The sequence below is a fragment of the Maylandia zebra genome, linkage group LG14, assembly GCF_041146795.1.
Source record: "Maylandia zebra isolate NMK-2024a linkage group LG14, Mzebra_GT3a, whole genome shotgun sequence".
Classification (NCBI taxonomy): Eukaryota; Metazoa; Chordata; class Actinopteri; order Cichliformes; family Cichlidae; genus Maylandia; species Maylandia zebra.
In genome coordinates this window covers 18,925,201-18,952,496 of record NC_135180.1, presented here as the reverse complement: position 1 = coordinate 18,952,496, position 27,296 = coordinate 18,925,201, and the positions used below count along the sequence as shown (strand labels likewise).

At 40.6% G+C, this 27,296-nt stretch overlaps 3 protein-coding genes across 6 annotated transcripts in view; 1 reads left to right on the top strand and 2 right to left on the bottom strand.

Moving 5' to 3' along the window:
• The window catches only part of fam168a (family with sequence similarity 168 member A), a 44,871-nt gene extending 33,085 nt beyond the window's left edge, over positions 1 to 11,786 (bottom strand). For both annotated transcript variants that reach the window (XM_004543856.6, XM_004543858.6), the window contains exon 1: positions 11,590 to 11,786. The gene's annotated coding sequence lies outside the window, so the exon portion shown is untranslated. The remainder of the gene's footprint in view (positions 1 to 11,589) is intronic.
• Positions 11,787 to 12,438: 652 nt separating this feature from the next.
• kbtbd3 (kelch repeat and BTB (POZ) domain containing 3) lies at positions 12,439 to 18,988 on the top strand. 2 transcript variants are annotated; one of them, XM_076892401.1, is made up of 10 exons: positions 12,439 to 12,588; positions 13,450 to 13,741; positions 13,863 to 14,028; positions 14,908 to 15,090; positions 15,550 to 15,723; positions 15,827 to 16,117; positions 16,278 to 16,520; positions 16,618 to 16,908; positions 17,034 to 17,183; positions 18,289 to 18,988. In XM_076892401.1, exons 2-10 carry the CDS (start codon positions 13,461 to 13,463, stop codon positions 18,409 to 18,411), a joined length of 1,902 nt encoding a protein of 633 aa, XP_076748516.1. In that variant the 5' UTR covers positions 12,439 to 12,588; positions 13,450 to 13,460; the 3' UTR covers positions 18,412 to 18,988. The 2 variants fall into 2 exon arrangements, with proteins under 2 accessions (XP_076748516.1, XP_004543916.3); XM_004543859.5 differs by lacking the exon at positions 12,439 to 12,588 and adding an exon at positions 13,061 to 13,199.
• A 336-nt stretch (positions 18,989 to 19,324) lies between these two features.
• sln (sarcolipin) lies at positions 19,325 to 20,646 on the bottom strand. Of its 2 annotated transcripts, none has more exons than XM_004543861.6 (2): positions 20,419 to 20,646; positions 19,325 to 19,972 (listed from the first exon to the last, which is right to left on the bottom strand). In XM_004543861.6, the coding sequence occupies exon 2, from the start codon at positions 19,961 to 19,963 to the stop codon at positions 19,868 to 19,870; it is 96 nt and encodes a 31-aa protein (XP_004543918.1). In that variant the 5' UTR covers positions 19,964 to 19,972; positions 20,419 to 20,646; the 3' UTR covers positions 19,325 to 19,867. The 2 variants fall into 2 exon arrangements, with proteins under 2 accessions (XP_004543918.1, XP_004543917.1); XM_004543860.6 differs by having other exon boundaries at positions 19,325 to 20,023; positions 20,419 to 20,632.
• Positions 20,647 to 27,296: the final 6,650 nt, after the last annotated feature.

The following is a 27,296-nucleotide window of genomic DNA, read 5'->3' as shown; positions in this document are numbered from 1 at the left end:
TTTAACTCTGCTGTCAAAAGGCCATATGTGGTGTGCCTATTAGAGCTGGGCGATATATCGAGTTTTTAAAAAATATCGATATATTTTTATACGAGATATAAGATCTGACAATATCCTTTATATCGATATAGTCTATGTTACGTTATAATTATACTTGTGGAGCCGCAAGTTTGCCTCTCTTTCGTCTACTTTCGTCTTTACGCAATGTTACTCGGCCTCGCCTCTCCTTCACTGAACACAACTCCCCCTCCTCCCCCATCGCTTCGCCTGCAGGAAGCGACAAGATGGACACGGCAAATCTCCGTTAACGAGTTACTGCGCATCGCCCCGTGCGTGGGGCTGGATGGCGTCAACGTGTTAGCTAGCTAACCACGCTAACGAGCTAACCACGCTAACGCCATGCAGCCCAGAGGTGCTGCATGGACTAAAATCCTTTCATTTTCTCAAAAGTTGACAGCGCGCCTTATGTATGAATTCTGGTTGTGCTTGATGGCCGCGAACCGATTTTATGTGGAACACGGCGCTCAGCAATCTGTCAAAAAATGTTTTAGTACGACTTTGGTAAGCTACGGAGCTGCACCGCTTGATGGATTGTCGGAGCATTACGGCTGAGCCTCGCGGAGTGATACGTACTGTGCTTCAACGTAATATTACCCTACTGTGTATAAGGACCATAAATGGCACCTGTTAAGAGACGTGGTTACGAAGCGGATTTCAAACTCCAGGCTGTCAGTCACGCAGTAGAAGTTGGGAACAGAGCAGCTGTGAAATCTGTCTGTGTTACTATGCTCAGCGTCTTTTAGTTTACATTTTGACTGCACAATTGTGAGCTTTTTGTTATGCACAAAAACAACATTGTTTTCTTTTATTTATGGAGCATTATTATTTAATAAATGCTCAAAATTTATTTTTGAGTAAATTTTATGTACATCTGCTCTATGTTAATAAAAGTGCCTGTGTGACATCTGGGACACAGCTTTGACTAAGAACTCTCTTTTTGTTCTTACTTCATGGCTTTAAAAAAAATAAATATCGAGATATATATCTTATATCGCCACCCAGCTAAAAAATATCGAGATACGAATTTTGGGTCATATCGCCCAGCCCTAGTGCCTATGTCTATTTACTCTTGAGGAGACTGATATGCAAGTCTGATATGAATCGATGAGTTATTGAAGCACATTTACACTAAGTAAAGCGCTATACAAATACAGGCCATTTACCATTTTTAACTGATAATTGTGTTACTGAAGCTGAACTGAACTTGATGTTGTTAGCTTCTGTTAGCAGCTTTTACTGAAACATTCTTAGAAGTGGGTCTAACATCGTCTAACCCAGGCAACTGCAAAATAAACTCCCATGTGATACAAGAGTGGTATCAAACTGTTTATCAGAAAGAAAGTGCTGGCATAACCTTAAAGCTTATAACCAGATGCTGTTATAGCCGGTCACACCTCTAATCTGCTGACAAGTCACTACGGCACTATCAAGAACAAACAAGCATGTTAACGCATGTTTTCTTATGTTACAGCCCTGACTTCAGAGCTTTTCTTTCTTAACCCAGCACCAGCACTCACAGCAGCTTGGTTACCTGCCTATACTGCCAGTTATCTATCAGCACCTTTGGTTGTGTACCACAATAGATGTGGTTAACAGAGCATCTCTTTGTCAGTTTAATAGGGAGATGTTTTTGTCAGGGTGCACACTTACACCTTCAGGCTTTGTAAATAGAGTGTTCATTGATAGCATGAAACATTTTACTTGCAGATAGTACATAAATCCATCCTGCAAAATAAAATATGGAATTTAAAACTTTAGTGTAAAATACAGCTTTTACAATAAGCAATGTTAAATATATCAAAATGTGATTGCCATTGAATTTATATTCTGAATAATTTGATCACACAAAGGTATATACACACACAAACACAAAAACTCATACATACTAGACCATACAGCTTTATGAGCCAGGACTTGGTGGTTAAACCCAAGGTAAACAATCAATTCTCAGAGGCAGTATTAACAGCAGACAGGCATTATTGCCTGCAATGAAGGTGGGACTTGACAAATATGGGTGGAGGGAAAGAAAACAAAAGAACACCACCATTATATTGCAGTTAATATAGAAAGAACAAAACTGACGCGAAACTTTTAACATTTCGTCGTCTTCAAATGCAATGACACTGTGGGTGGGAATCACAGTAATTCACAAGCAAATACTATCACAATTTGTTGCCCACGATAATGACAGTATCACGATACATTGAATCGCAAAACACTGCAAGACAATCATCTACAGCACAGCATGATATCCTCTATTTATTCACATTATTGCGAAGTGGGTGAATTAAATCTTCCTGGATTTCTGAGGCCGATCAGTATTACCCCTCAGCAAATACATATTTTTAAAGAAATAATTCTAAAACTATTGATATTGGGCACATTGATAACTGCAATACTATAGTTGGCCAATCCGAAGGTACACTGGAGCATTTTTTCCAGTATCCCAAAAAGCCCCTGACACTGAGGCACTGTGCAAAGAACCATGAGTGTAAAACAATGTTTTAAAAACAGCACACTAGCTAACATGATAGTAACCCCTTTAACACAGCCAAAGATTAAAGTTCTGTTTATCTTGTCAGTTTTCATAAGAGTAGATAAGTCAAGTCTTTGTCACTATAAAAACACAGTGGGACATTTTATTTCAAACTATGCAGTTACTGTATTACTTCAAACCTAGTTGGCATTTCTCTACTCTTATTATCAATCAGCTTGTGTAGATGGCCGATTAAGATCAATGATGGTCAGAGCTAACGGCTATACCTCTATCTCGTCCACCTAACCGTTTCTCTCTATTTCTCTCTCTCTCTCACACACACACACACTTAGAAATAAAAGTCTAAGTTCAGCTGACATCCAACCGCTTAATTTCACTAACTGAAGTTGGCCAAATCAGTCCGTGTTTTATGTCAATGTGCAAAAACATTTCTTAATTCTGGAATTCTGAAACAACCTCCCTTTGTTCATGTTCCCGTTTCTCTTTGACTCACCACATATTTTATTTTCGTTTTGTTATTTTGTGTAAGTGTGTGTATATTTAGGCCACACACAGTTACATAGGGTGGATAATGACACCATAATGGTTGGCTCCTCTGCCATGAGTCATAATATGATAGGAATGGGATAACTGGACTGTGAAGCAAATTTCCCAACCTTAACATATAGATATCAATACACTTGCAAGAAGCTCATAAAGACTAGTAAATTTATTGGTATAGCTCTATACGCTACTAAAGACCAATGTTTCATGTAGCCCTTTTCCACTAGTACCTGACTCTACTGTACCTTTCAGTCCTTTTCCATTATAGTCGTGTACCACCTAATGTGTGTAGGGTTGTAATAGCAGCATGGTTGGGAGTCCTGTGACACCATTTGAACACCGAAAAAAGGATGACATTGAGGCGACGGTACATCTGTTGCTCAGTGTGTGGCTTTTTTCTAGACTCAGGCACCACTGTGGTTTTTTGTGTAGCCATTTCCCTCATTGCTGGAATTCAAAAATGGCAGATGTGATTTTCGTGAAGGCAGTGGCATGCAGTCTTTCAGCGTCACATTTTGGATCACCTCAGATTGCTTGGAACCCCAGCCAATTGGGTACTAAAAAAGTACCAAACACCAAAGAGTGGGTAAGAGTGGAAAAGGATTATTAGTAGCATTGCTCATTGTCCTGGTTAACAAGTACACACTGAAGGCTGGTGGGAAATTTGCCACACTTAGCTGAGACTAGGGCTGGGCGATATGGCCTAAAATTCATATCTCGATATTTTTTAAAGCCATAAAGTAGGAACGAAAAGAGAGTTCTTAGTCAAAGCTGTGTCCCAGATGTCACACAGGCACTTTTATTAACATAGAGCAGATGTACATGAAAAAATTACTCGGAAATAAATTATCAGCATTTATTAAATAATAATTCTCCATAAATAAAATAAAACAATGCTGTTTTTGTGCATAACAAAAAGCTCACAATTGTGCAGTCAAAATGTAAACTAAAAGACGTTGAGCATAATAACAAACACAGACAGATTTCGCAGCTGCTCTGTTCCCAAGTTCTACTGCGTGACTGACAGCTTTGAGTCTGCTTCGTAACCATGTCTCTTACAGGTGCCATTTGTGGTCCTTATACACACAATACGGTAATACTACGTTGAAGCACAGTATGCATTACTCCGCGGGGCTCCTGACTACAGTAGCTGTAATGCTCCAACAATCTATCAAGCGGTGCGGCTTCGTAGCTTACCAAAGTCGTACGACAGCATTTTTGACAGATTGCTGAGCGCTGTGTACCACATAAAATCGGTTTGCGGTCAGTAAGCACAACCAGAACTCATACATAAGGCACACTGTCGATTTTTGTGAAAATGAAAGGATTTTAGTGTAAGGTTATAGTCCGAAAAATACGGTATACGAGTTTTGTAAGGTAGTTTGTTTCGGGGCAGGAGGCTGGGAGACAGCACACAGTTTCACACACGCTTCATTTTGCCCTTTATGGTGCTGTTGTAAATTGTGAAAATACTAGTAATGCTAGATGCACGGCGTTAACGAGGTAACCGCTAACGCATTGACGCCCACGCACGGGGCAATCCGCGGTAACTTGTTAACGGAGATTTGCCGCGTTAATACAGTTATGGCATAAACGTCAGTTTAACGAGTGTAACGTTGCAGCACTAAAATAGTAATCTCCAAATGTTTTCTTTTACTGACCAGCTCCTCTTTGATAGCTGCCGTGTCCATCTTGTCGTTGCCTGCAAGTGAAGCGATGGGGGAGAGGGAGGCAGAGTAACGCAGCATAGAGACAAAAGTGGACGAAAGAGAGGCAAACTTGCGGTTCCACAAGTACAATTATAATGTGACATTAGGGCTGGGCGATATGGCCTAAAATCCATATAATATATCGCGACATATATCGTTACCGCACATGCTTCAAATTATATCGCGATATATTATTTTCTTCTGTGTAACGTATTTTCCACACTAAAAGGCACACTTAAAATCCTTTAATTTTCTCAAAAATCGAGAGTGTGCTTTATGTATGAATTCTGGTTGTGCTTACTGACCTCGAACCGATTGGGGTGTGCAAAAATCTGTTAAAAATGTTTTAGTACAACTTTGGTAAGCCGCACAGCTTGATGGATTGTCAGAGCATTATGGCTGCCGTAGTGAGAAGCTTCGTGGAGTAATCTGGGTCCAAAACTCCGTCCCTTCAGGTCCCAAAGTCAAACGAACACAGAGTTAAAAACGGTCTAAATTCTTTCATCTTTAATAAAATCATCAGCGTTGCTGCTTTACCAAGTGTAACAATTAAGTTTAACATCCATGCATCCATGAAAACAGAATTTATTAAATTTAACGGAGTTACAAGTTAACAGGAAGTTAGCTCGCTAGTTTCCACCTAAACATGACATAGCATGTTCTGACTGAGAGATTTTTGAAACTAATTAAAACGTACAGCTCTGCTACCACTTCCAACATAAACGAAGACAGAAAACTAAACAGCAGTGGCGTTTGCAGGGTTACTGAAGTTGGACTACCTGGTATATAATGTTGTGCTACGTGATTGCTAGCGACACAGCTATGTTAGCATAACATTAGCACAGTGAAGCTGGAGGATGAACGCCAACTCGATAAAAGTTAACGTGAGGGATTCTGGTGGTTAGGGACAAATGCAATCGCATAGCAGGATGCTATACACGGGCCAAACTTCAGTCAGGAGAACAACTGAGATTATTCATCCAGTCATTTGCTATGACTGTCTCTATCGTTGGCCAAATTTATATTGTTTCTATCGTATATCGTTTATATCGCCCACCTCTACGTGACATAGACTATATCGATATAAACGATATTGTCACATCTCATATAAAAATATATCGATATATTTAAAAACTCGATATATCGCCCAGTCCTAGCTGAGATAGAATTGTTTCAAGAGTGCTGTCCATTCGCACCAGTGCTCTTGTCACTCAATATCTGCTGTGTGTGTAAGCAGCCAAAACCCAAACCTACACTATATCATAATCATCGCGGCTTTAGCTCAGGAGCTACTAATCGGAAGACTGGTGGTTTTAGATCCTTGAGTCTGCATTCCACAGTATCCTTGGGCAATATACTGAACTCTTCGATGCATGCGCTGGAGTGTGAATGTATGTGAATGTTAAACAGAAAGCACTTAGGTAGAAAAAGCATAGAAAAGGGGCTTGTATGAATTAGTGTGAATGAGATGTGTTTTATAAAGCATTTTGAGTGCTGTAGTGGAGTAGAAAAGCACTATGTAAGAACCAGTCCATTTACCATCTACCATCAACATGTATTTTCTGTTTGTTTTAGAGACAGTTGTCCTGGTGGTGGTCTAAAACTAGTGCGCATAGCTTAAGTAATCAATATTTATTACATTTATGTGGTCTGACATCATTTAGGGGAAGTACTTGAATGGCCAGTGCAGCAATAACTTTGGATTTGATCTTATTAAGTGTCCCAGAAAAGCCCTGACACTGTGACAGTGAGCCACTGTGCACAGAAAGATGACTGTAAAACAAAATCCACTTTAAAAATCAATCAACCATAATGAATTTTATGCTTTACATTTTTTTTCTATCTGTCTTTACCTATTTAAGAAGTGGCCCAAGTGCAGTCTAGCCCTTGTTTACAGGAGTACATACCCACAGAGTTTGTGGGGTCATTCAAAAACACTGTGTGTCCCAATCCAATATAATTATACGAGAAACCAATGTGCAGCAGGAGCACATGTATCCTGACAGAGTGTCAAGATCCAGATACACTCAACTTAAAGCCAGAGAAATGTCCTCACTTCACCTCATACAATATTTTTTCCTTTCGGACTGCTCATAACACCCACTCTGTTACAGTTCTGCAGTGTGATGCAGTGCAACAATGGCTACTGACACCACAAAAAACTCCCAGCAGTCACTATAAGACATCTACTGTATTTCAGTAATAAAGATCAAATGTTGTCCCTATAGATTCAGCTAAAACTAATGAGGCTTACAACAATAGCTCTGCACTACGAAGTCTCGCTGACACAAAGGGGTGGATAAAACAATTAAAAAAAAATATTGCAAACTACCCAAATTCTCATTTATTTGAATCAACGCCTCTTTAAAGTAGAGTCAACAAAAACTCAACATTATCACATCCACAATGTTAAGATTTTTTGTACAACTGTTGTATGGCTGTGCTTAAGTTTCAGTCAGATGTTAATAATAAAACAGCTACTCTTTGTATAGGTTAAATTCAAAAGCTGCTACAGTAGAATAGCATAAAAAGAATTTCTAATAACTGTAGGTATCACTAATGAATAGCCAGCCCGCAGCACAGACGCATGTGAATGTCCATTTGTGCATGTGTACACACAATACGACTGACAGCTGAATGCATTACAACTTTGCCTCCAGGGATCTGTGTCCAACCTTTTATCCTGATGCTTTATTCCCTCTGACATCTCTCACCTGCCGCAGTTTGTATGCATGCATGCATACACTTACATCAAAATTTAATTGTCAAAGAGAGACGACAATCTGACTGAACCATTGTGGTAGACTGATGCTACACAGTGTGAATCTGTGTACAGGGAAAATAAGAGCACTTTGTTGTCTTATCCTCCTATCATCCCACTAGTTCATTTATGAAAACATCAAACAATGTACTTCTGTAAGACCTCTATACATTTTCTAAAATAAAAACACTTTTTTTTTTTTTTTTTTTTTTTTTTTTTAAATAGTGGACATCTAAGAACCTTATTTTCAGTTAATAACTGAATAAGAGCTGAAGAATGAGTCATTCAAGTGGTGCTGAGAGGCCTTGTAGCGAGATCAGTGGACCAAGTAACTACTGGGAAAGTACGCCTACATCTCTTACAGACATTTATGGAGTTGATTACTGAATACTATTTAAGTGAATCAGCTGCAATGCACAAATGTATCATGAGATGGTGTGTCTGTTTTAGTAAAATTAAAACAGTCAGTGCCTTTCAATATGTTGCAACTACCTCAAAAACAAAAGAATGTGTTGTTGTAAAATGCCTTTTTTTCTCGACCACCTCTCACTTATAGGGAAAAGGCCACTGCAATGTCACGGATCTAACACGGCAAGCTTCTCTCAGCTGTTCCCTTCCTGGTAAGAGGTCACCACAGAGGATGGATCCACATATTTGATTTAGCACAGGCTTTCAGGCCAGACGTCCTTCCTGACACAACCCTTCCAGGGATCTGACTCTCCTTTCACTCCCAAAGCGGGGGATAACCACTACACTTTAATAATCCTACAACAGAACTGTGGATGTAGCATTTCAGTACACATCTAGAATATATTATTTATTGAACCGATTAAGATGAAAGCAGATATAGCACTACAACAATCACCAGCATGCCTTCATAAAGGGGGATGGAGAATGACAACAACATATCTGCCCTTTAATCCACAATATATTGATGTAGAACAAAACTGTAATATGCACGCAGGCAGCAAGGTGAGAAATGTTTCCCAATTTATTACTATGAAGCACGATGGTACAGGTGCGCTAAATGTCATCTCAAACCAACACGTAGAAAAATACAATTTTAAATTAAATAAAGCATTACTTCTTCTTTTGGCTGCTCCCTTTACGGGTCGCCACAGCGGATCATCTGCCTCCATTTCACCCTCCCTTTAATATCCTCTTCTGTCACACCAGCCATCTGTATATCCTCCTTCACTACATCCACAAATCTTCTCTGTGGTCTAATTAAGGCCTTACTTAATAAAACAAAAAATTATTTTCAGTGCTTAATCACCATTTCATGTGGATTTCATGAAGGTATGACCTACGAATGGTTTGCACGTCTATTTTAAGTGCTGCTTAATCGCTTCAACTGATAGTTAATCAGGAATAAAATGTTGGCCAATTTGTCTGATAATGCTGTAATAACCAATGTTACTTTTCAGGGAAAAGTTCAAAAGCTCCCTTTTTCTCAGTGTGTGTTGCTGCCATCTTTGGTTAATAATACAGTGAAACATCTTTTGATTTTAGACTGTTTGGCAAAATACTGGGACACATTTATTATATTTTTCTAATCTTGATTTTATCCAAATGAACAACTGAAAAAATAAATAACCCCTCTTGATTGATTCCTATACAAGAGAAATATTCAGAGTCCCCAAAATGCAGTTGAATGAATCTTTATGTACAGCAACCTTATTAATAGTTTTAACCATTGATTTCTTCTAAGATGGTCCAACCATTGAAATGTTTACATCTGCTAACCTCTAAAAGAACAGTAGCATTACTGGAGGTTAAAGTTGAGGGACCGGGAGCTGGACGAGGCACAGGAAATGAAGGTGACTCTGGAAGCTGCCGTCTGTCGGTGCTTCATTCGCCGATCTGTGATGAGCAAATCACTAAGTGGTTCAAACCACACGGGAATGAAGTGCTGGAAAGCTCTGTTACAGAACCGCTGTCTGTCGTAACATTAAGTGACTCCCGCTTTCAACAGTCTGACGGTTTTATGGCTGCATTGTACAGCCTGCCATTCATATACATGAGCCTGCACCCCACACATGCCAAAAGCCATACGACATCCACCGTCTTCCTCAAGCGAAGTAGACAGATGAATCAACTTTAGCATATAGGAACAACACTAGATCTCATCCAGTAGGAAAAAACAAAACCACAAACGTAGTATTTTCTGAGTAGAGCTCCTAAAGCGAACCACTGACCTTTAAGTTAATATATTTTCATCTGGTGGATGCAGTTCTAGTGGATGCCTTTTGATTTATCTAGAGTCACAAAAATAAAGTCAGCCTTTAAAAAAGACTTCCTTGTTTGTATATTAATAAGATTTAGGGTCTTCAGTTCCCCCCCCCCACCCCAATCACAAAGGAAAGCATTTCTAGATGTCATAATTACAAACAGGACGAAAGTATCACCTATTAGAATCACTGAATGTCTATGATCCACAGAGCAGTGTGCATCTTCCAGTCTCGATCGTAGACTATTATTTTAAATGTACATAGTTTGCTTACACAGTAATGCTCTGGTGAAGCCAACAACAGTAGCATCTCACAAATCCCTTTAGACAGATAAGGCTTCTTGAATTAAATGGGATTAGTAGTCAGTGACTAAAGCAAGTAATCCCCCACCCACCGCCTACAAAAAAGGGAAAAAGAGATGATGGCAAAAAGGATTCATTTCACTGATAAAACTAGTCAAAAACAGGAGGGTAAATAAATAAATAATTACCTGTAACATTTGGAATAATCCTATCTGATATGCACCATTTAAACACACATCTTGTAGTATCAAGTTTTTTAAAAAGTGCCTTTTTTAACTTCTGCCACTGCTCGTTGCATTAGGCATAAATAAATGATCCAGCTTGCATATGTTACCCTGAGCACTGCACTTGGAACTGGCATGTTCACTGATTTCCTATACTGTATACGACGAAAAGCAATTAGATTTAAATCAAATTGAGATGAATAAATAATGACAACGAGCATTAGTTGCAGTGGATATCTGTGCACAGCAGCTAAGTCCTGGTGTAAGTGACATTCAGATAAAGTATACATTTGTTATGAACCCAGGCAGGAGTTGATGGGCACTGACATAGTTAGCCACTTTAATCCAGTGTGCAAACATTTGCACATGCAGAGTAAACCTTTTCTACCCATTTTGACCTTTCCCACTTCTCTCATTCGTCTCCTTCCCCTAAATTCAGCGCCAAACTCTTAACAAATTTAACTCCAGAAACAGTCATTTTCTCCATAGTGGCTGCTGTAGCCTTGAGGCGTTTGTATTTACCCTCACATCAGTGGTTAATATGTAGATATATCAGTCAGAGTGTGGCATGCACTGGCAGTGCACTGCATACCAGAGATAGCAAGCAAAGCCAAAACAGCGATGGTTGGACAAAAATGGTCACACTCAAACAAGCTTAAGACACCATTTTGAAAAATCCACCGATTTCTAGATAACCACTCCGAGATGCCATCTTGCCAATTATCACTAGATTAGCCAGCGTTAGCATGGCGATCCATCCATTCCGAAACACTCCGTGCAGGAATCTGCACGGGTCACATATTACTAACGTTAGCTTAGCTTGCGTGCTAGCCTGAAAAGCCAGTCGCTAACCCGTCGTAGCATCCCTGCATCTCTCGGCACACGCTGCCCCATTTTAAAAAAACGCTAATTAGCAAGTTAGCCGGGGCAAAATTAGCAATGACAATGAAAACCACTCGCAGCAGGTCAGACCCGCAACGCACTGGGAAAACAGCTGCTAACACTACTACCTGGCGGACGACAAATAAAGTGAAAAAACAAAACAACAAAAAACCTGACACATGCTTCAAATAGTATCACTTTAAGTCCGCTGTTTAAGCTAGCCGCTTTAGCTTAGCCCGCTAGTTCCCCACTGTAGCCACCACGGAGGACAATTAAAGGGATACGGAGGGGAAAAAAAGATAGGAAAAAAACCCCGAACAAGCATCAAGAAAACACACAGACATTTCTCCTCTTTGTGATAAAAAGCATAAAAGACTTACCAAAGCTACTCGGTCGATCACGGAAGGGAAAAAAGGAAAGATTCCCCGAATGTGTACGTGCTCTCTCCCGTGTGAGTGTGCTGCCTCGGGTCGGTGCGGACTGGCTCTGCTACAGCAGCGTTTTGTCGGGCCAGTGGCGATGGGAAGACAGCTTTCACCCGGAGAGACGGCCACAGTGTGGGGGATGGGGATGCACTGCCGGGAGGGGAGAGAGGGAGGGATGCAGGGATGCAAGAGACAGAGGAGGGGGGCCAGACCCACCAATAATATAAACTGGAGAGGCTCTGATAATAGCCCGATAATATGTACACCGATTCAGTGCAGTCTCGTAAAAACTGAAATCAGTAAATGGCGTTAGTATGTGCTGCCCGTTTACACTGATTTCACTCCAGTTTCACAACAATGGGACGGTCTCTGACTTTTATAGGATGGTCTGTTGTATTAAGATGAAGGAGGATAAAGCATATAGAGTATAATGACTGTTTTTTCCCTTTTTTTGCTTTTCTGTATATTTGCATTTTATCCATGATTGAGCCCACGTTTTATGTAGTAATAGCATAATAATAATAATAAGAAGAAGAAGAAGAAGAAGAAGAAGAAGAATTGAATTGTGTCTACAAAAGCTCTTATTCTGTAATCATGTTTTTCAGGCGTTTTCAAGAGTGTGTTTTTGTGTCACTGTGGTGGTGAGACGGTGTTTTGAGAAACCGTCCTACTTTGGCAAATCGTCCAACCTGCATTATAATTTGACCCTAACCCTAACCATAAGAAATATTCACAATGGGTTAAAAAATGATGTAAATTTGGGGGTTGTGTTACGCGCATGCGCAGCGTTTGCGCAGAAACAACGGTTAGGATGGTTTGTGAAGTAGGATAGATTCCCAGAACAACACGATACTGCAGCACCGCTTTAAGTTCACGTTCTAATTCAGATTCAATGGCTGTTGTCCTATGCATCCCCATAATCATTTCTCCGCAGCACGGCAGTGTCACCCAGTGGTAAGAAATATTACTGCATCAACATAGTGTCAATGAGAAGCACACAGGAGTAAAGTTCTGCCCATAGGAATTTTCCGTGTGACTCAAAATTACTTGATATGTTTGAGATATGTTTTCATTTGCAACAGAGAAAGCACCCATGGTTAACTAAGCAAGCTAACCTGTATAACTGCTGAACGTTAACTGTTCTAAACTTGTAACTAAAGCAAATAGAAAGGCTGACCAGAACACTCGCCAGAAATAACCGACCAATAGGGGAGAACTACAGTTCCCAGCGGCCATTGCGCCTTTTTCTGCAATAAATAAAGAGTACAACGAAAATAAATGAGGGGGATATAAAGGAGACACGGGCATTATTCTTTTTAGGGAAAATCGCAAATTCAGTAAACAAGATGACAGGAAGAAGACGATTAAACACAAAAAAACAAACAAAAAGCAGACTGAAATCTCGCGTGATTTCAGGCTTCCGGAAACTAGAATAGCATGAGAGCTCTCCGAGGTGCTGACACTGTCTTGAGTATTACTTGTCCTGCCTCAGACTAACTAGCTGCATATTTCACGCATTTTATACTCATATATTTTTGACTTTTAACGTCCAGACATCACCTCAGGTAATATCTAATGTGCTTATCTTGAATGCAGTAATCGTGTCAGACACTCAGTGTCAGACACAATGATACTACTGCATGTCTTAATGGTAGAGGAGGACTGGACTGTGTGTTACAGATCTGTTCATGTAAATTAGTTTGTTGCATTCTTGTATCTCTTATTCCCTCTGTGTGTGCGTGTGTCTCTCACAGACTCACTCCATTACTATAAATTGCATCATTTTTCTATTCTTTTTTTTTTTTCTTTTTTCAGATTCTGGCGTAATGGATGAAAATCATGACTTGTCCTTGTGTTTGACCAACACCCACAACCCCTGCAGCAGCAACAGCCCACCCAGCAGTAAACCTGGCAGTGCTCCACAATGCAACGGGGTCTCAGAGCGCCGGACAATGCTGCGGGTGTCTGAGTCCCATGGACTGCAGCTCCTGGGCGTGCTCAGATCGCTCAGGGAGAGAGGCTTGCTGTTTGACTTCACCATTAAGGTGCAGGAACGCAGCTTTCCCTGTCATCGCTGTGTTCTTGCAGCATGTAGTGATTTTTTCAGGTATCTATCTATCTATCTATCTATCTATCTATCTATCTATCTATCTATCTATCTATCTATCTATCTATCTATCTATCTATCTATCTATCTATCTATCTAAACACATGTGTCTTGGGTTTAGGGCCATGTTTGAGGTGGATATGCGAGAGCGTGATGATGGTTCAGTAACGCTGGGTAATCAGTGTCCAGCAGCGGTGGCTTCTTTCCTGGACTTTGCCTACTCTGGGGAGGCGCTCATCACTGATGGCAACGTAGACATGTTGTTTCAGCTCGCCTCTTTTCTGCAGGTAGAAATGCAACTGCTTCATCTTCCTTCTTACCCTTAAACATGTTCATTTTGCCATGACTTCCTGGGATACTGCAGTAAATCAATAATCTTATTATTAATAGTTATTGTACCAGACTGTCGGGGTCAAGAGAGAGCTGAGTAATCACTGAAAGAGTAAGATCATGAATACAAGCGGCCAAAATGAGCTTCCTCTGCACGGTGGCTGTGCTCAGCATTACAGATAGGGCAACGAGTTCAGACATCTGGAGGGATCTCTGAGTGGAGCCGCTGCTCCTGCGTTTCAAAAAGAGTTGAAATGGTTTGAGCATGTGGTTAGGATGCCTCCTAACCAAGCTTCCCACTGGGAAGAGACCTCAGGGTAGACCCAGAACCTGCTGGAGAAATTATATTTGTCACTTGGCTTGGGAACACCTCGGGATCCTACTGGAGAAAACTGAACAGTTTGCCTCAGGAGAAGGATGTCTGGAATGCCTTGTTACCTCTTTCCCCCATAAAGATGACACTTGATGACCTCCCCTGTACCCTTGAAAGACAAGTTTCGACACCTCGGTATTTATCAATAAAGATTTGGTTGGATGATCATTAGAATAGTTTCAGGTTTTTTCTGAGGCTAGGCAGAGACCATTCTCACTGACCTCTGCTGCAAACCTTGATGCATTTTGTTCTTCAAGCAGGTATGAAATATAACAGAAATAGTTCAGTTCAGAAGGAGCTTCAAGTCTTACTCCTATTAGGCTTTAAAGGGGTAAAGAGTTAAAGACCGAACACTTAAAATGAAAAAATCTATAGTTGTGACAGTCAGCTAGGCACTTATCTTCTTGTTGCCAAATGTCATTTTAACATGAAAATTTCCCTGCTCTTGCTGTTGTGCCTTCAGGTGTCTGTCCTGTCCAAAGCATGCAGCGACTTCCTGATAGGAACCATGGATCTTTATAACTGTCTGTCTCTCTTGTCTCTGGCTGAGGGATACGGCTCAGCCTCTCTCCTGCAAAGTGCCAATGAGTTTGTGGTCCAGAACTTCTTTGAACTCTCCAAAACGCAGGACTTCCTGGATATGCAGGTGAAACCCAATCTTGCACCTAAACATTGCATCTATGCAGAGAAAGGCTGGAGGCTGATCAGAGTCTCTGTTGTAATTTATTCTCTATATCCAGTTGCTAAACACTTCATTATGTCTGACTTAAGAACTAGTTAAGGCTCAAAGCACCAATGATGTTGGATTTCTTGCATATTTGGTGGGATTTTTCATATTATTATTGAGATATTTTGGTTCATTGTTATAACAGTTCTGAAATCCATTAAAGCAAAAATAATATGCAACTCTTATTGTTTTATGTATGTATTGTTATCATTAATAAGCCCAATAGTTAAGCTAATGGTTCCTCTGCAACATGTAAAAAACATTGTATACACAATATATTTCATTAAATCTGCTTCTATATCAGTAACAAAACATCTTTTTGTTTCATGTTTTTAAGCTGACAAATACATCACATTAAAAAAAAGTAACTCTTTTCAGGTTAATGTCTTGGAGTTGTGCCTCAGGTCAGATGCTCTAAACGTGCCCAGTGAGGAGGCAGTGGTGGTGTCGCTCCTTGGATGGATTCGCCATGATCTCCCAGGAAGACAGAAGCTGATGCCGGGATTGCTGTCTCTGACCCGGCTGCACCATCTTCCTGCACCTTCACTAAAGGTACAACCGAACCTTTACCTGTACTGGGTTTAAAGACTTTTTGCAGTTTGTGGATTTGTGATCGCATCACCTTTCCTGTGTTGACTCTTACATTCTCTCTTAGTCTCTGTGTGATTCTGACCCTCTCCTCTGCAACGATGAGTCCTGTCTCGCCCTTGCGTCAGAAGCCCAGAGCAGACAGACAAAGCACAATGGCCTGCTCACTGATGCCAGGCCTTCCACCACGCAGAGTTATATCTACATCCACAAGACAGAGGAAAATGGAGAGATCCGGCACACCTTCTGCTACTGTCTGGAAACAGACCAGTGGAAAGAGCTGGGCACAGGGCAAGAAGAGGGGACAACTATGATGCCAGATCCACCAGGATCTTACCTTACCAGCTATGCTGAGAAGGTAAGGTTTACAGCATCAAATGAAATAATGTCAATTTGTGAATATTCTTTATAGTTATATGGTGCTGTTTACTAGAAAAAGGCATCATCTTTTCTTACTCTTTGTCCTTGTTGACTAAAGATTTTGATCACCATCTTTTCTGCTATCTACTGGATTGAAGATGTTTGTCACAGGTGGTTGCCAGGGAAATTGCTGCCGGGCGATACGCCTCCACGTGGCTGAACCTTTCCATGATGCCACTGATGAGGTTTGGTGCTTCTGTCCCGTGACCTTAACCTGCACACCTGCACCTGCCATGCTCAAGCCCAGAACCATGCACACAGCTGTAACGTGCCTGGATCGAGTGTATGTCATTGGAGGACGGACCAAGGGATCCAGAGGGGGGGCTCCCAGTCTGCTGGAGGTAACAGTGTTGGTTGGGATATGCTTCCATTAGTAGGTCATGGAATCAGTCATGGCCAACAGTGTTGATCTAATTCATGTGCGGTGTTGGATTTTAGGTGGAGTATTATAACCCTTTGGCTCAAACCTGGCGCTCTGTCAGTCCACTTCCCACTGCTATCTTCTACCCTGAGGCCAGTGCTTGTGGCAGTGTAATCTATACGCTGGGGTCAGAGGTGGAGATCACAGACTCCTTTAACCCCTCACTCGACTGCTTCTTCTGCTATGACGCCCTGCAGGACCAGTGGAGCCGCCTGGTGGCAGAGTTTGGCCAGTTCTTCCACGCTACACTGGTCAAGGCTGTGTCAATTAATAAAACACTGCACCTCTGTGACTTATCTACATACAAAGTGAGCAACGATTTAGTTTATCAGTCATGCCATTGCAGCCAGAGAGCCTTAAAAAGATTCTGAAGCTTAATTCTGTGGTAAAATACACTGAGCTTGTGTAAAAGTGTCCCTTTTTTTCTTTTCAGGTCTACAGTTTTTGCCCAGAGACCTGCGTCTGGAAGGGTGAAGGATCATTTGAATGCGCTGGGTTCAATGCCGGAGCAGTGGGCATGAAGGACAGAATCTACATTCTGGGCGGAGACTATTCACCTGATGAAATCACTGATGAGGTTCAGGTAGGATAGAAAACTCACATTTATATTGCTAGGAACTGAATAACCTTTACCTTTAACCCAGACCCAGACAGAAGTTTACAGACTCTTTATGGGCATGGATGTCATGATGATTTTGGGCTTTTAGTGATTTCTTTGAACTCTTTTTTTCCCCAGAGCGGGATGATTGTAAATCATACGTTTTTAATGACTTTAAATTCAAACTTGAAATTCGAATTTATTTGGGAATTTTTTTGCAATCCACTCAGGGTCAAAGGCATGCATACAGGCTCAAATACATACACGCATCCTTTTTCCCCCCCCCGCCTGTCCCGTTTGGTTCTTTTGCCATCAGAATTATTGTCTAAAGGCAAAGAAAGATGCCCAACGGATTTACATCCACACATCCTAATATAATCCTAATATTTGGTTAAATGTACTTTTGCAAGCTGCAGACACTTTTGGTAGCCATCAACAAGCTTCTGGTACAATTCCAGGTATTTGAGCAGCCTTCTCTGCAGAAATAGTAGAGTTTATTTAAATTGCTTGGATTCTTGGCATAGACCTGGTTTTTCAGCATCACCCACAAATTTTCAATAGGGTTGAAGTTGGGGATTTGGGAAGGTAATTCCGGAAGCTTAATGTTAGCCTGTTTTATCCATTCGAAAACTAGTTTTGATGTGTTTGGGATCATTGTCCTGTTGGAAAAACCGATTGTGTTTAAGTTTCAGCTCAGCTAGCTGTTAATTTTAGGTGATGTTGAATAATTTGAAGGTCTTCCTCCTCCTTCATTATTCCATTTCATTTTACTTATTGCACTATACCAGTACCACTGGTAGTAAAACTGTATGGATACTTTTGACCCTGTAGGGATTGGAGAAAATACAAAAACAAATTTAAAGTTCTGCAACCAAATTTTCTTAAAAAAAAAAAAAAAAAAAAAAAAAAGTTAATATGTATATAGTGTACAATCATTCCAGTCTGGAAAAAGCACAATTCAGAGAAATCATTTGAAACCACAAATTACCATGATATTCATGCCTATGATGAGTGAATTTCTGACTACACCTGCACTCTTAGTTTTTACTAATTTAACTGTCTACTGTTTTCTTTCTTACTACCTACGCAGGTGTACTACAGTGGGAGGAGTCAATGGGAGGAAGTGGCACCCATGCCCAAAGCACTCACAGAGTTCCACTGCCAGCTCATCAGCTTCAACAGATATAGAGACCCGTGGGGTGATACAGCATAACTGATGGCAAACACATACATGCCCACCAACGCAGCAAACATGCAAGCGAAAGTTTGATGTCTGTGTGAATGAGCTTCCCTCGGCTTTCCAAACTGTGTGCATGACAGACAGCTAACACTTCAAGAGAGAATGCTATTCCCGTATTTAACCAGCAAATAGACACTCTTGAAACATAGCTCTCTTTTGAGAGAGTATCGTAGCCAAAGATAGGCAACTGACACCACATTTCCTGTCACAGATCATCAGTATATGTGAACACATTAACCTAGTCTATTTATTTTTTTATTTAGGGTCAAGTTTGATCTTTGTATTGTATGTGCGGAGCTCCTGTCATCATAGGAGCTTTGCTGTCACTCTAATTATTGCCCCTCCCATGGAGGACCCCTTTAGAATTCTATTTTAGTATCCGAGTATTTTTTTTGACAGCATGTTACAGATAGAAAATCCACATAAATAATTAGCATGTTCTGTAAACTTACCAGCCTTCTTGCAGCTACAGACTCTGTTCAGGAATTCAGACTTCTTTCATTTTTCTGAATTTGGGGATTTTGATTTTGATTTTTTTTGGCAGGAATACACAAATTATGCCACAGAGAGCCTCTGGGAGGCAAGCCTCTCTTGCTTTTACTTTAAAGGGGAAAATCAGTCAACAGGTCAACTTTTGAAAGCACATGTCAGTATGCACTTTAATCAGCTTGCCTTTATTCTGTTACTACATTGCCATGTGTCCATGCATGTTCTGGTTCTCCTCTCCGGGTGCACACAACAGTTTTTCATGTGCACTTTATCAGTCATAGAGAAACACTCTGTAGCTTCAAAAGGATAGTATAGACTAAAGTTTAACAAACCTGCAAAGAGCAAATGTGGGTGTGAATCATGACTGCATGGCAAGTTTGTGCTGAGAAACAGAAGCTAAACAAATGAAAGACTGTTTAATGTTAAGAAGTGATCATAAACATAATGCTTCAACAGTCGTGTTGTCTTGTTTTATGAGTTTGTCGTGTTCATCCCTTTGACAAAAAAAAACTGAAAAATTGGACACAACAGCATTGTTAAATGTGTTGGGCACTTAGACATACAGACTATGGTATGCACTCCTGTTTATAGTGACATTGCATTTTTTTTTAGAGTTTTCAAGCCATCCCATTTGGGTTTTCAACAATTTTATTCTTATTTATTAACCCTGACCACTATGCTGTGATTTCACATTCATGGCCTTATTCAAAAAAACTAAACAAAAAACACTAAAAATACAGATTCTGAACTATTTTATCCTTCATAGTTTGTCCCGGCTATAGTAACCACTTATTGTTGACCTCACATGAATAAGCAGAGCTATAGGTGTAAACACTGTATTATAAAATTTAGCCAGCAGCCAAGTCTTCCGATAACCCGACGCACGTGTCTCTCCATCCCCTCCGCCTCACGTCCGTTTCCTCTCTCATTGCTTAATTTTTTAGTCCTGGTAAGATTTCACCAGCAACCACATCAGCAGCACAGTGATTAAGACGATCATGAAGTTGAGGAACAGCTCCTGCACCGAGCGATCCATGGCAGCGTGCTGGATGGAGAGGATAGGTGAGACAGTCGAGGAGAGGTTGGTTGCTGTAAACTTTTAAGACAGAGGTAGGAAAAAGAAACTGCGTTTCAGTTGTTAAAGTGTAGACAAAAATGCAATACACAATGGTGCACATGCTCTGTGCTGGTTTATGCAGTCCCTGTTACAACAGGTTAGAGGGATCAGTGACTTCTCTGCTGAGTTACTGTTTACAGTCACCAAAGGTCAGCAAAGAAAAGGACAACAACATCCCCTCATATTAGCATGGGGCAGAAACACACGCAAAGCATACACCCTAATACACTAATAAATCAGGTTAAACATGTTCTATACATTTAGAAGTTGGGCTGTTTTGATATGTGCCATTAATAGCTTAGATAAAACTGGCAAAACTGAGGCTTTGCTGAGGACAATAGAACAAAGCCAGACCCAGTCGCAGTCGCTGTTACCTTGATTGCTTGGCTGTGATCGCACTATGAACAGGACAAAGAGAAAGCAAATGTTATCGTCCGCTCCTTGCCTTGCCCTCCAAGAGAAGTGTTTCTTCTTCTTGGAAATGTCTCGATTGCAGCAGTTCTCCCCGTATCATCTGTTTCTTGCTGTTGTCCAGTTTTCTGCTGTTGCCAGGGGCACGGCCTGCTCCTAAAGTAGCCAACCTCAGTGGACCGCCCATGGTTCACATACACACCGACTGATGTCACACACCAATTAAACAACCAATAGAGTGTGTTATTTTCCACAATCTCATCCACTGGAGTTTTCCTACCCATAACCATACAGAGTCTGTTTCTCTCGCTCTCATACACACACACACACAACAGAGGAGGGTCTCAGGGTTATTTATAACACATTATTGGAGATACTAGGTGGATTACAGTTGTTCCAAACATAATACTTATATCATCCAATGGATATAGGAAACTAACAATATCGCCCAGTATCAGAGGAATTGTCCTCAGGAGCAGTCTCTTCAAAATGTAAAATACCAGGCATGCTTGTTTTAAACCAACTGAAGCCTCTGTTAACCAGTCACCGATCGAGTCCCTTCTCAACTTAAAAGCAAAGAATTTGTAATGGCCCAAAAGTATCGTCAGTATACACACTTACGTGGAATTTCAAATAGGTACTGATTATAGAGGGGTGTCAAGCACAGTGGCTTGCACCCTTCATTAAGTTGCTTATCCTTGATGGATGAAGAGACAGAGGATACATAATGCTCTTAGTAAAATCCACACATGTGGATGGGCAAAGCAAAAAATTAAACCCCTTGATTATGCCTGGACCTAATCTGAATTTCTCATCTTTTCTACTGATTAAAGAAATTGTTACTCAGTGCTGATTTGTGGTTATTATCTTACTGTTACTTTTTTTGACAAAGCCAGGCAGGGCTGGATAGTAATGGGATGGATTGGTATTATATATCAATATAACAAAAATTAGCAACTATAATTAGTTTGCATGATACGTATCTTTATACCCACCAGCCATAGTGGTAGCTACAACTGTTCAACTGCTTGTAAACACAAATATCGAATCAGTCAATCACAGGGCAGCAGCTTAACTTAGGCTAGCAAACATAGTCAGACACCTGCTGAAGTTCAAACTGAGCATAAGAAAAGGCAAGAAAGGTGATTTAAGTGAGTTAGAACGTGGCATGGTTGTTGGTGCCAGGCTGGCTGGTCAGAAACTGCTGATCTACTGGGACTTTGCCACACAAACATCTCTGGGGTTTACAGAGAACGGTCTAGAAAAGGCAAGCTATCTAGTTCTCAAACAACCACTCGTTGCAGCCACGGTCTGCAGAAGAGCAGCAACACGATGAATCTTGAGGCAGCTGGGCTCCAGCAGCAGTAGACCACACCATGTGCCGCTCCTGTCATCTAAGAACAGAAAACCGAGGATACAATACAAACAGGTTCACCAACATTGGACAACAGACATTTGGAAAAGTGTTGCCTGGTCTGAAGAGTCATGATTCCTCCTGCGACATTCTGATAGTAGGTGCAGAATATAGTATAAACGTCTTAAAAGCTCGGACCCATCCTGTCTGGTGGTGTTGGTGTAATTTTGTGGGGGATGTTTCCTTGGCACACTTTGGTCCCCTTAGTACCAACTGATCATTGCTTAAATACTACAGCCTACTTGAGTGGTGCTGACCATGTTCATCCCTTTATGGCCACACTGTTCCCATCTTCTGATGACTGCTTCCAGCAGGATAAAACACCAAGCCACAAAGCTCAAATCATCTCCAATTGGTTTCTTGAACATTGAATTCACTGTACCCAATGGCCTACATAGTCACCAGATCTCAGTCCAAGAGTGTTCCTTTGGGGTATATTAGAACAGGTAGATTTCCAACATGGATGCACAGCTGACAAATCTGCAGCAACTGTCTGACGCTATCATAACATTCTGGGTTAAAATATCTGAGGAATGTTTCTAGTACCGCGTTGAGTCTATGCCAAGAAGAATTAAGGCAGCTGTGAACAGTGGCGGTCCTAGCCTGTTTGGCGCCCTGGGCGAACACTCCCTCTGCCCCCCCCCCCCCCCCCCCCCCCCACACACACACACACACACACACACACACGCACACAGACACACACATAAAACATATTAAGGATTGTACATTAACATAAAACTGTTGTCGGAACCAGACTGAATTTCACCAGAGAAAGACACACGCACACACATGAAGAGAGAGAGTGTATGCATAGTATGCATACACTCATACAATGAGAACAGGACAAATCAACAATTGACAACAACTAATTAATATTAAAATCTGTAACATAATGTTTGGAGTTTAGTCTGTTACTGTTGCTATATTTACCATTTCTTCTTGGAGCAACTGTAATCCACATTATTTCCTTAGGGATTAATATTAAAGTATTCTGATTCTGATTGTTTCAGGATACATGACCTGCCATTATCCAACGACACATCTGCTTACCTGTATCTTTTGCTCGTTTCTCCTCCTCTTCTTTTCTATTTTTTCTAAACTGAGCACCTGATGGCTTTGAACTTTTCTTGTCCATCTTCCATTGGTTTTAATTTTGCACTCCAGTATGAACACAAGTCCCCCAACTCGAGGATCACCACAACATAACCTAATAGACCCACGCCTTAGTTCACAGATTCACTTTGTCTAAGGTGTATTTCTGGGATTTCGCACAACCCGGGATTCAAATCATGAATACATAATAGGCTTGGATTTCAAACATTATGAATGAAATGTGCTCTATTTGGAAGCAGCCGCCCCCCTCCCCTGTGTGTGAGACTTTAAATCATCAAACTGTAAATTATAAATTTTAAATTGTTATTGATCCCTTTACCCCGAGTCCTAAAGTGTATATTTATTTTCTTACTGTTCTTATATTTATTGTTTGTTTTCTTGCACTGCTGTAACTGAAGCCTCATCATCCACAGCTTTCCTTTAATAGAAACTAAATTGAGAATAGGTTTTCGTTCTTTTGTGGATTCCTGATATTCTGTATTATGCTCGTGCTAAGAGAGGATTTTGACATTTCATCAAAGCAAACATCTCACCTCACCTCACACTTGACAGCTGCTAAAAACTGTGTTATCTCTGACCTAGTGTTAAACCCCCTTGACAAACACACTTTCTCCTGCACACACAGAGGGGCCACAGAAGGACAAAGTCCAAGCACAGATCACTTGAACCTTTCCATCGCAGGATTCCAAGGCCATTCCCAGAGGATTAAACAGATCAAACCGGTTGAATTTTATCACCCTGCTGCTCTGCCAGCCTCGGACCAAGCACTATTTCACCCAGGGATTCCCATTGTCACAGAGATCCAATTCTGGGGTGATTGAATAACACAGCGTGAATTGTGCTGGCATCTCTGTGCGGGGTGGACTATGGCCCACTGTGACAGCTGTGTGTGCATTTAAGATAGAAAAGTGCTGGGAGAGTTGCCCTCTAAATCTGAGGGGAGACAGAGTGGTGTCAACAAGGCCTGTGTGTGTGTGTGTGTGTGTGTGTGTGTGTGTGTGTGTGTGTGTGTGTGTGTGTGTGTGTGTGTGTGTGTGTGTGTGTGTGTGTGTGTATACACATCCATTTTCTGAATGCAATATCACTATGTTTATTCTGATGTGTAAGTTAATGTGGTGACAGTTTCCAACTGTAAACATTATGGAAAATAAATAACAGCAGTAATGTATCTGAATCAAAGCAACACATCTAAAATATAAGTTATGCTTTATTTATTCCAGCTCTAGTGAAAATTCTTTTGTCGTGACAGTTACTACTACTACTACTACTAATAAACATATTATAGTAATACACAAAAATAAAATAAAATAAAATATTACACCTCCTAGACCATCAGGTATCTATTCAATGCCTGAAGGTTCTTATCTATATAGGATAATGTGGAGTCATCATGTTGCCTAGCAACCAGAGCAACAAGCTAAAATTACCCCTCTTTATAATTTGTAAACTATAAGACTAACCACATTGTATGATTTTTATTTCATGACAAGAACATCCTATTTATAATCACGCACACTGAATTATGCCTAATATTTTCTGATGCCACCATGTTGCCTAGCAACCACCTAGCAATAGGCTAATATGACCTGGTTTTAGTTTTAACACCTTATGAACACTATCATTTTAATCTATTGACAGTAGCATATAATTTATATCCACAAAGGCTGAATTACACATGTCTGGCAGCCACCTAACACCAGACTAAAATGACCTATTTTTAGCATGTAAACAACCAACCCAATATCATGGCAAAGCATGAAATGCAGAAACTGCAGTACATCCAGAAATTGCAATATCTGGAGGGGGAAATAGTATGTTTAAAGCCAAGAAGTCCGAGTGACCAAGCAAGTACATTCCTGGGTCCTTCTATCCTACAACAATTAGGCTAGGTGGCTAATTTGTACTTACATGTAAATGTGTAAGTAATGTCTCTTTAAATGATTTCCTGTGATTATTTTGATGATGGCTTGAAATAAAATCTCCCCTTGGTGGTACTACAGCTTAACTGCAACTTACTGCAATTTCTGCATGCTTGTCTATTGCACTCTTGGTGTTAGTATAGTATAACAGGCTGCATTGTAACAAGTGGGAAGAGGAACCTGTATTACATGGCAACTTCATTTTATAACATAAGAAAATAATTCTTTAGCTAGCTACTAACTAGCTATGGTATGGTAAACTAAGCTAATATTAGCTTCTCAATGGCGTTTGTGTTAGAGCAGACAGCATGTGTCTGAGTATGGTATGAGTCTTACCAAAAGACAGCAAATCTAATTTCAAATTACAATCTAGTGTTTAGATTATAACAAATTACTTTAGAAGTCTTGTCTCTGAATTAAACCTGATGCCAGTAAAAACATCAATTGGCTTTCTTGGCCTTAGGTTGTGGAAAATATCATGTCACAAGTTCCCCATATTCATTAAATACTGTGGGTTAGTCTGAACATTGGTCTATAAATAGCTGGCACTGGAAAATTATTTAGCTCACAACTTTGCTCATTTATAGTGGCCAGATCTTTGCCATAGCAATTATCAGAGGATAGGACTTCATCCCAGCTGACTGCCATTCTGGCAGAGAGATTATACACAGATCAGATGGATCTCCAAACACACTTCTCAGACCTCTAAATATTTTGACCGGTTAAAATGTTTCAACATAAGATCTGCTGCTTTAGCTTCTATTTCTGCCCATCCTTACCCCTCCCTGTTAGTCCTTGAATAGGCTAATCTTTTGTCTTCTGCAGGAATGGTAATATTTTTGTGTTGATGATTTGTCATTATTACTAATTTCATGCTTCTCTTTCTCCATATGCATGAAAAGACATAACCACCATTGGCAGATGTAGAATATCTTTGATAGACTGCAGTTTTTATAACTCACCTTTCTCCAACTACCAACCATCTGCTCACACGTCTCCAGAGAGAAGCAGACATCAGAGTCACTATTTTAAAAGGCAGCATCTGGTTTCTTCATCCTGTGGTCCCAGCTAATTACAATACAAAGATGCCAGCAGCAGGAGTTTGGCAAATAGCTACCGGTCCTGCATTTCAAAGGTTGATGGCATGCCTCAGGTTACAGAAGTGATTCCACTTGTGTTCTCACCATTACATTGCTTTTGAGATTTTGGCTGGTGCTGAAGGTGAAACTGCCCTTGAACGATGGCATGAGGAATACCTGAATTACTGTGCAGCTTCAAGCATTTCCACTTGGTGCAATGTTAACGCTAACTTCTTCACCTTAGTATTTAAGACATTTGTGTATGGCCAACCAAATGAGAAATGTAATGTTAAAATGATATCTGAGTTTTCAGGTCCAAATTTTATTTTTGACTCTGGAAACTGGGGTTGACAAAGGATAGTATTCTGTCACTGAGTCATTATTGGATCATTCATTAGCTTCTAAATTGGGCTTTTGGCATGGGATGTTTTCTTTCAGTTCTAAAAATGAAACTCAAACCTTGGGTTTTAAGCCAGTGGAGGCTTGGAAGACACTGAAGGCCCTGAAAGTGGTTTAGAAATTCTTCCCATCTCCAAGTAAATGAAACTGATCCATGTGTTATAAAAAAAACTGTGCAACATCAGTATAATAAATTGCAACAAACGTTGTTGGTTTGCAATGTTGGAAATTATTAGAAAGAGGAACTGAACATCAATCATTTAATGAGCCATTTTACCAGTTTAGCAAAACCATCACATACAGTGGATACAAATTGTACTGAATGTAGTGAATGCTCCGTACTAGAGATTAAAGCTTGAATTCTTACTGATATTGCACCTGATATCACCTCCAACAGTGATAAATGGGTTTAATTTATTTGAATGCTTAAAAAAAGAGCAGAGTGTTGTTATCATGTTGGGAGAGGGCAGCCACATGCTCTCCTGCCTGACCAGCTGTTGTTTTGTAGGATAAACAGAGTCTGCCGTTGAGACGACCGAGGGCTCGCACTGGCCAGCAGTGTAATTACGGAGATGGCAGAAGACAGGTGAAGGCCTCATTACACAACACGCCCGAGTATAAATGCACAGGGACACAGCAAAGCACTGAGGCGCACGCACAAATGTTTCAGAACACAGAGAGACACGCGTGCTGGAACACGCACTCATGTTCAGAGGGGTTGCAGAGTCATTCATCTGACAGAAGAGGAATTTGGATGCAGGATCTGAGATAATTGGCCCCACTGAGAGAGAAATCAGACAGGGAACAGTGGCCAGGGCAGGCAATGCATCAAAGACAAAATAATGGACAGAATACATAAATCACAAGTCAATACCTATGCTAGAATATGAGTGAATGCTCATGCATGATCAGAATAT

Coding starts and splice junctions, on each gene's coding strand:
- kbtbd3 (XM_076892401.1), top strand. CDS start 13,461: ATGGATGAAAATCATGACTTGTCCTTGTGTTTGACCAACACCCACAAC. Junction 16,521..16,617: donor GGGCTCCCAGTCTGCTGGAG/GTAACAGTGTTG, acceptor GTTGGATTTTAG/GTGGAGTATTATAACCCTTT. Junction 16,909..17,033: donor GTGACTTATCTACATACAAA/GTGAGCAACGAT, acceptor TTTTCTTTTCAG/GTCTACAGTTTTTGCCCAGA.
- sln (XM_004543861.6), bottom strand. CDS start 19,963: ATGGATCGCTCGGTGCAGGAGCTGTTCCTCAACTTCATGATCGTCTTA.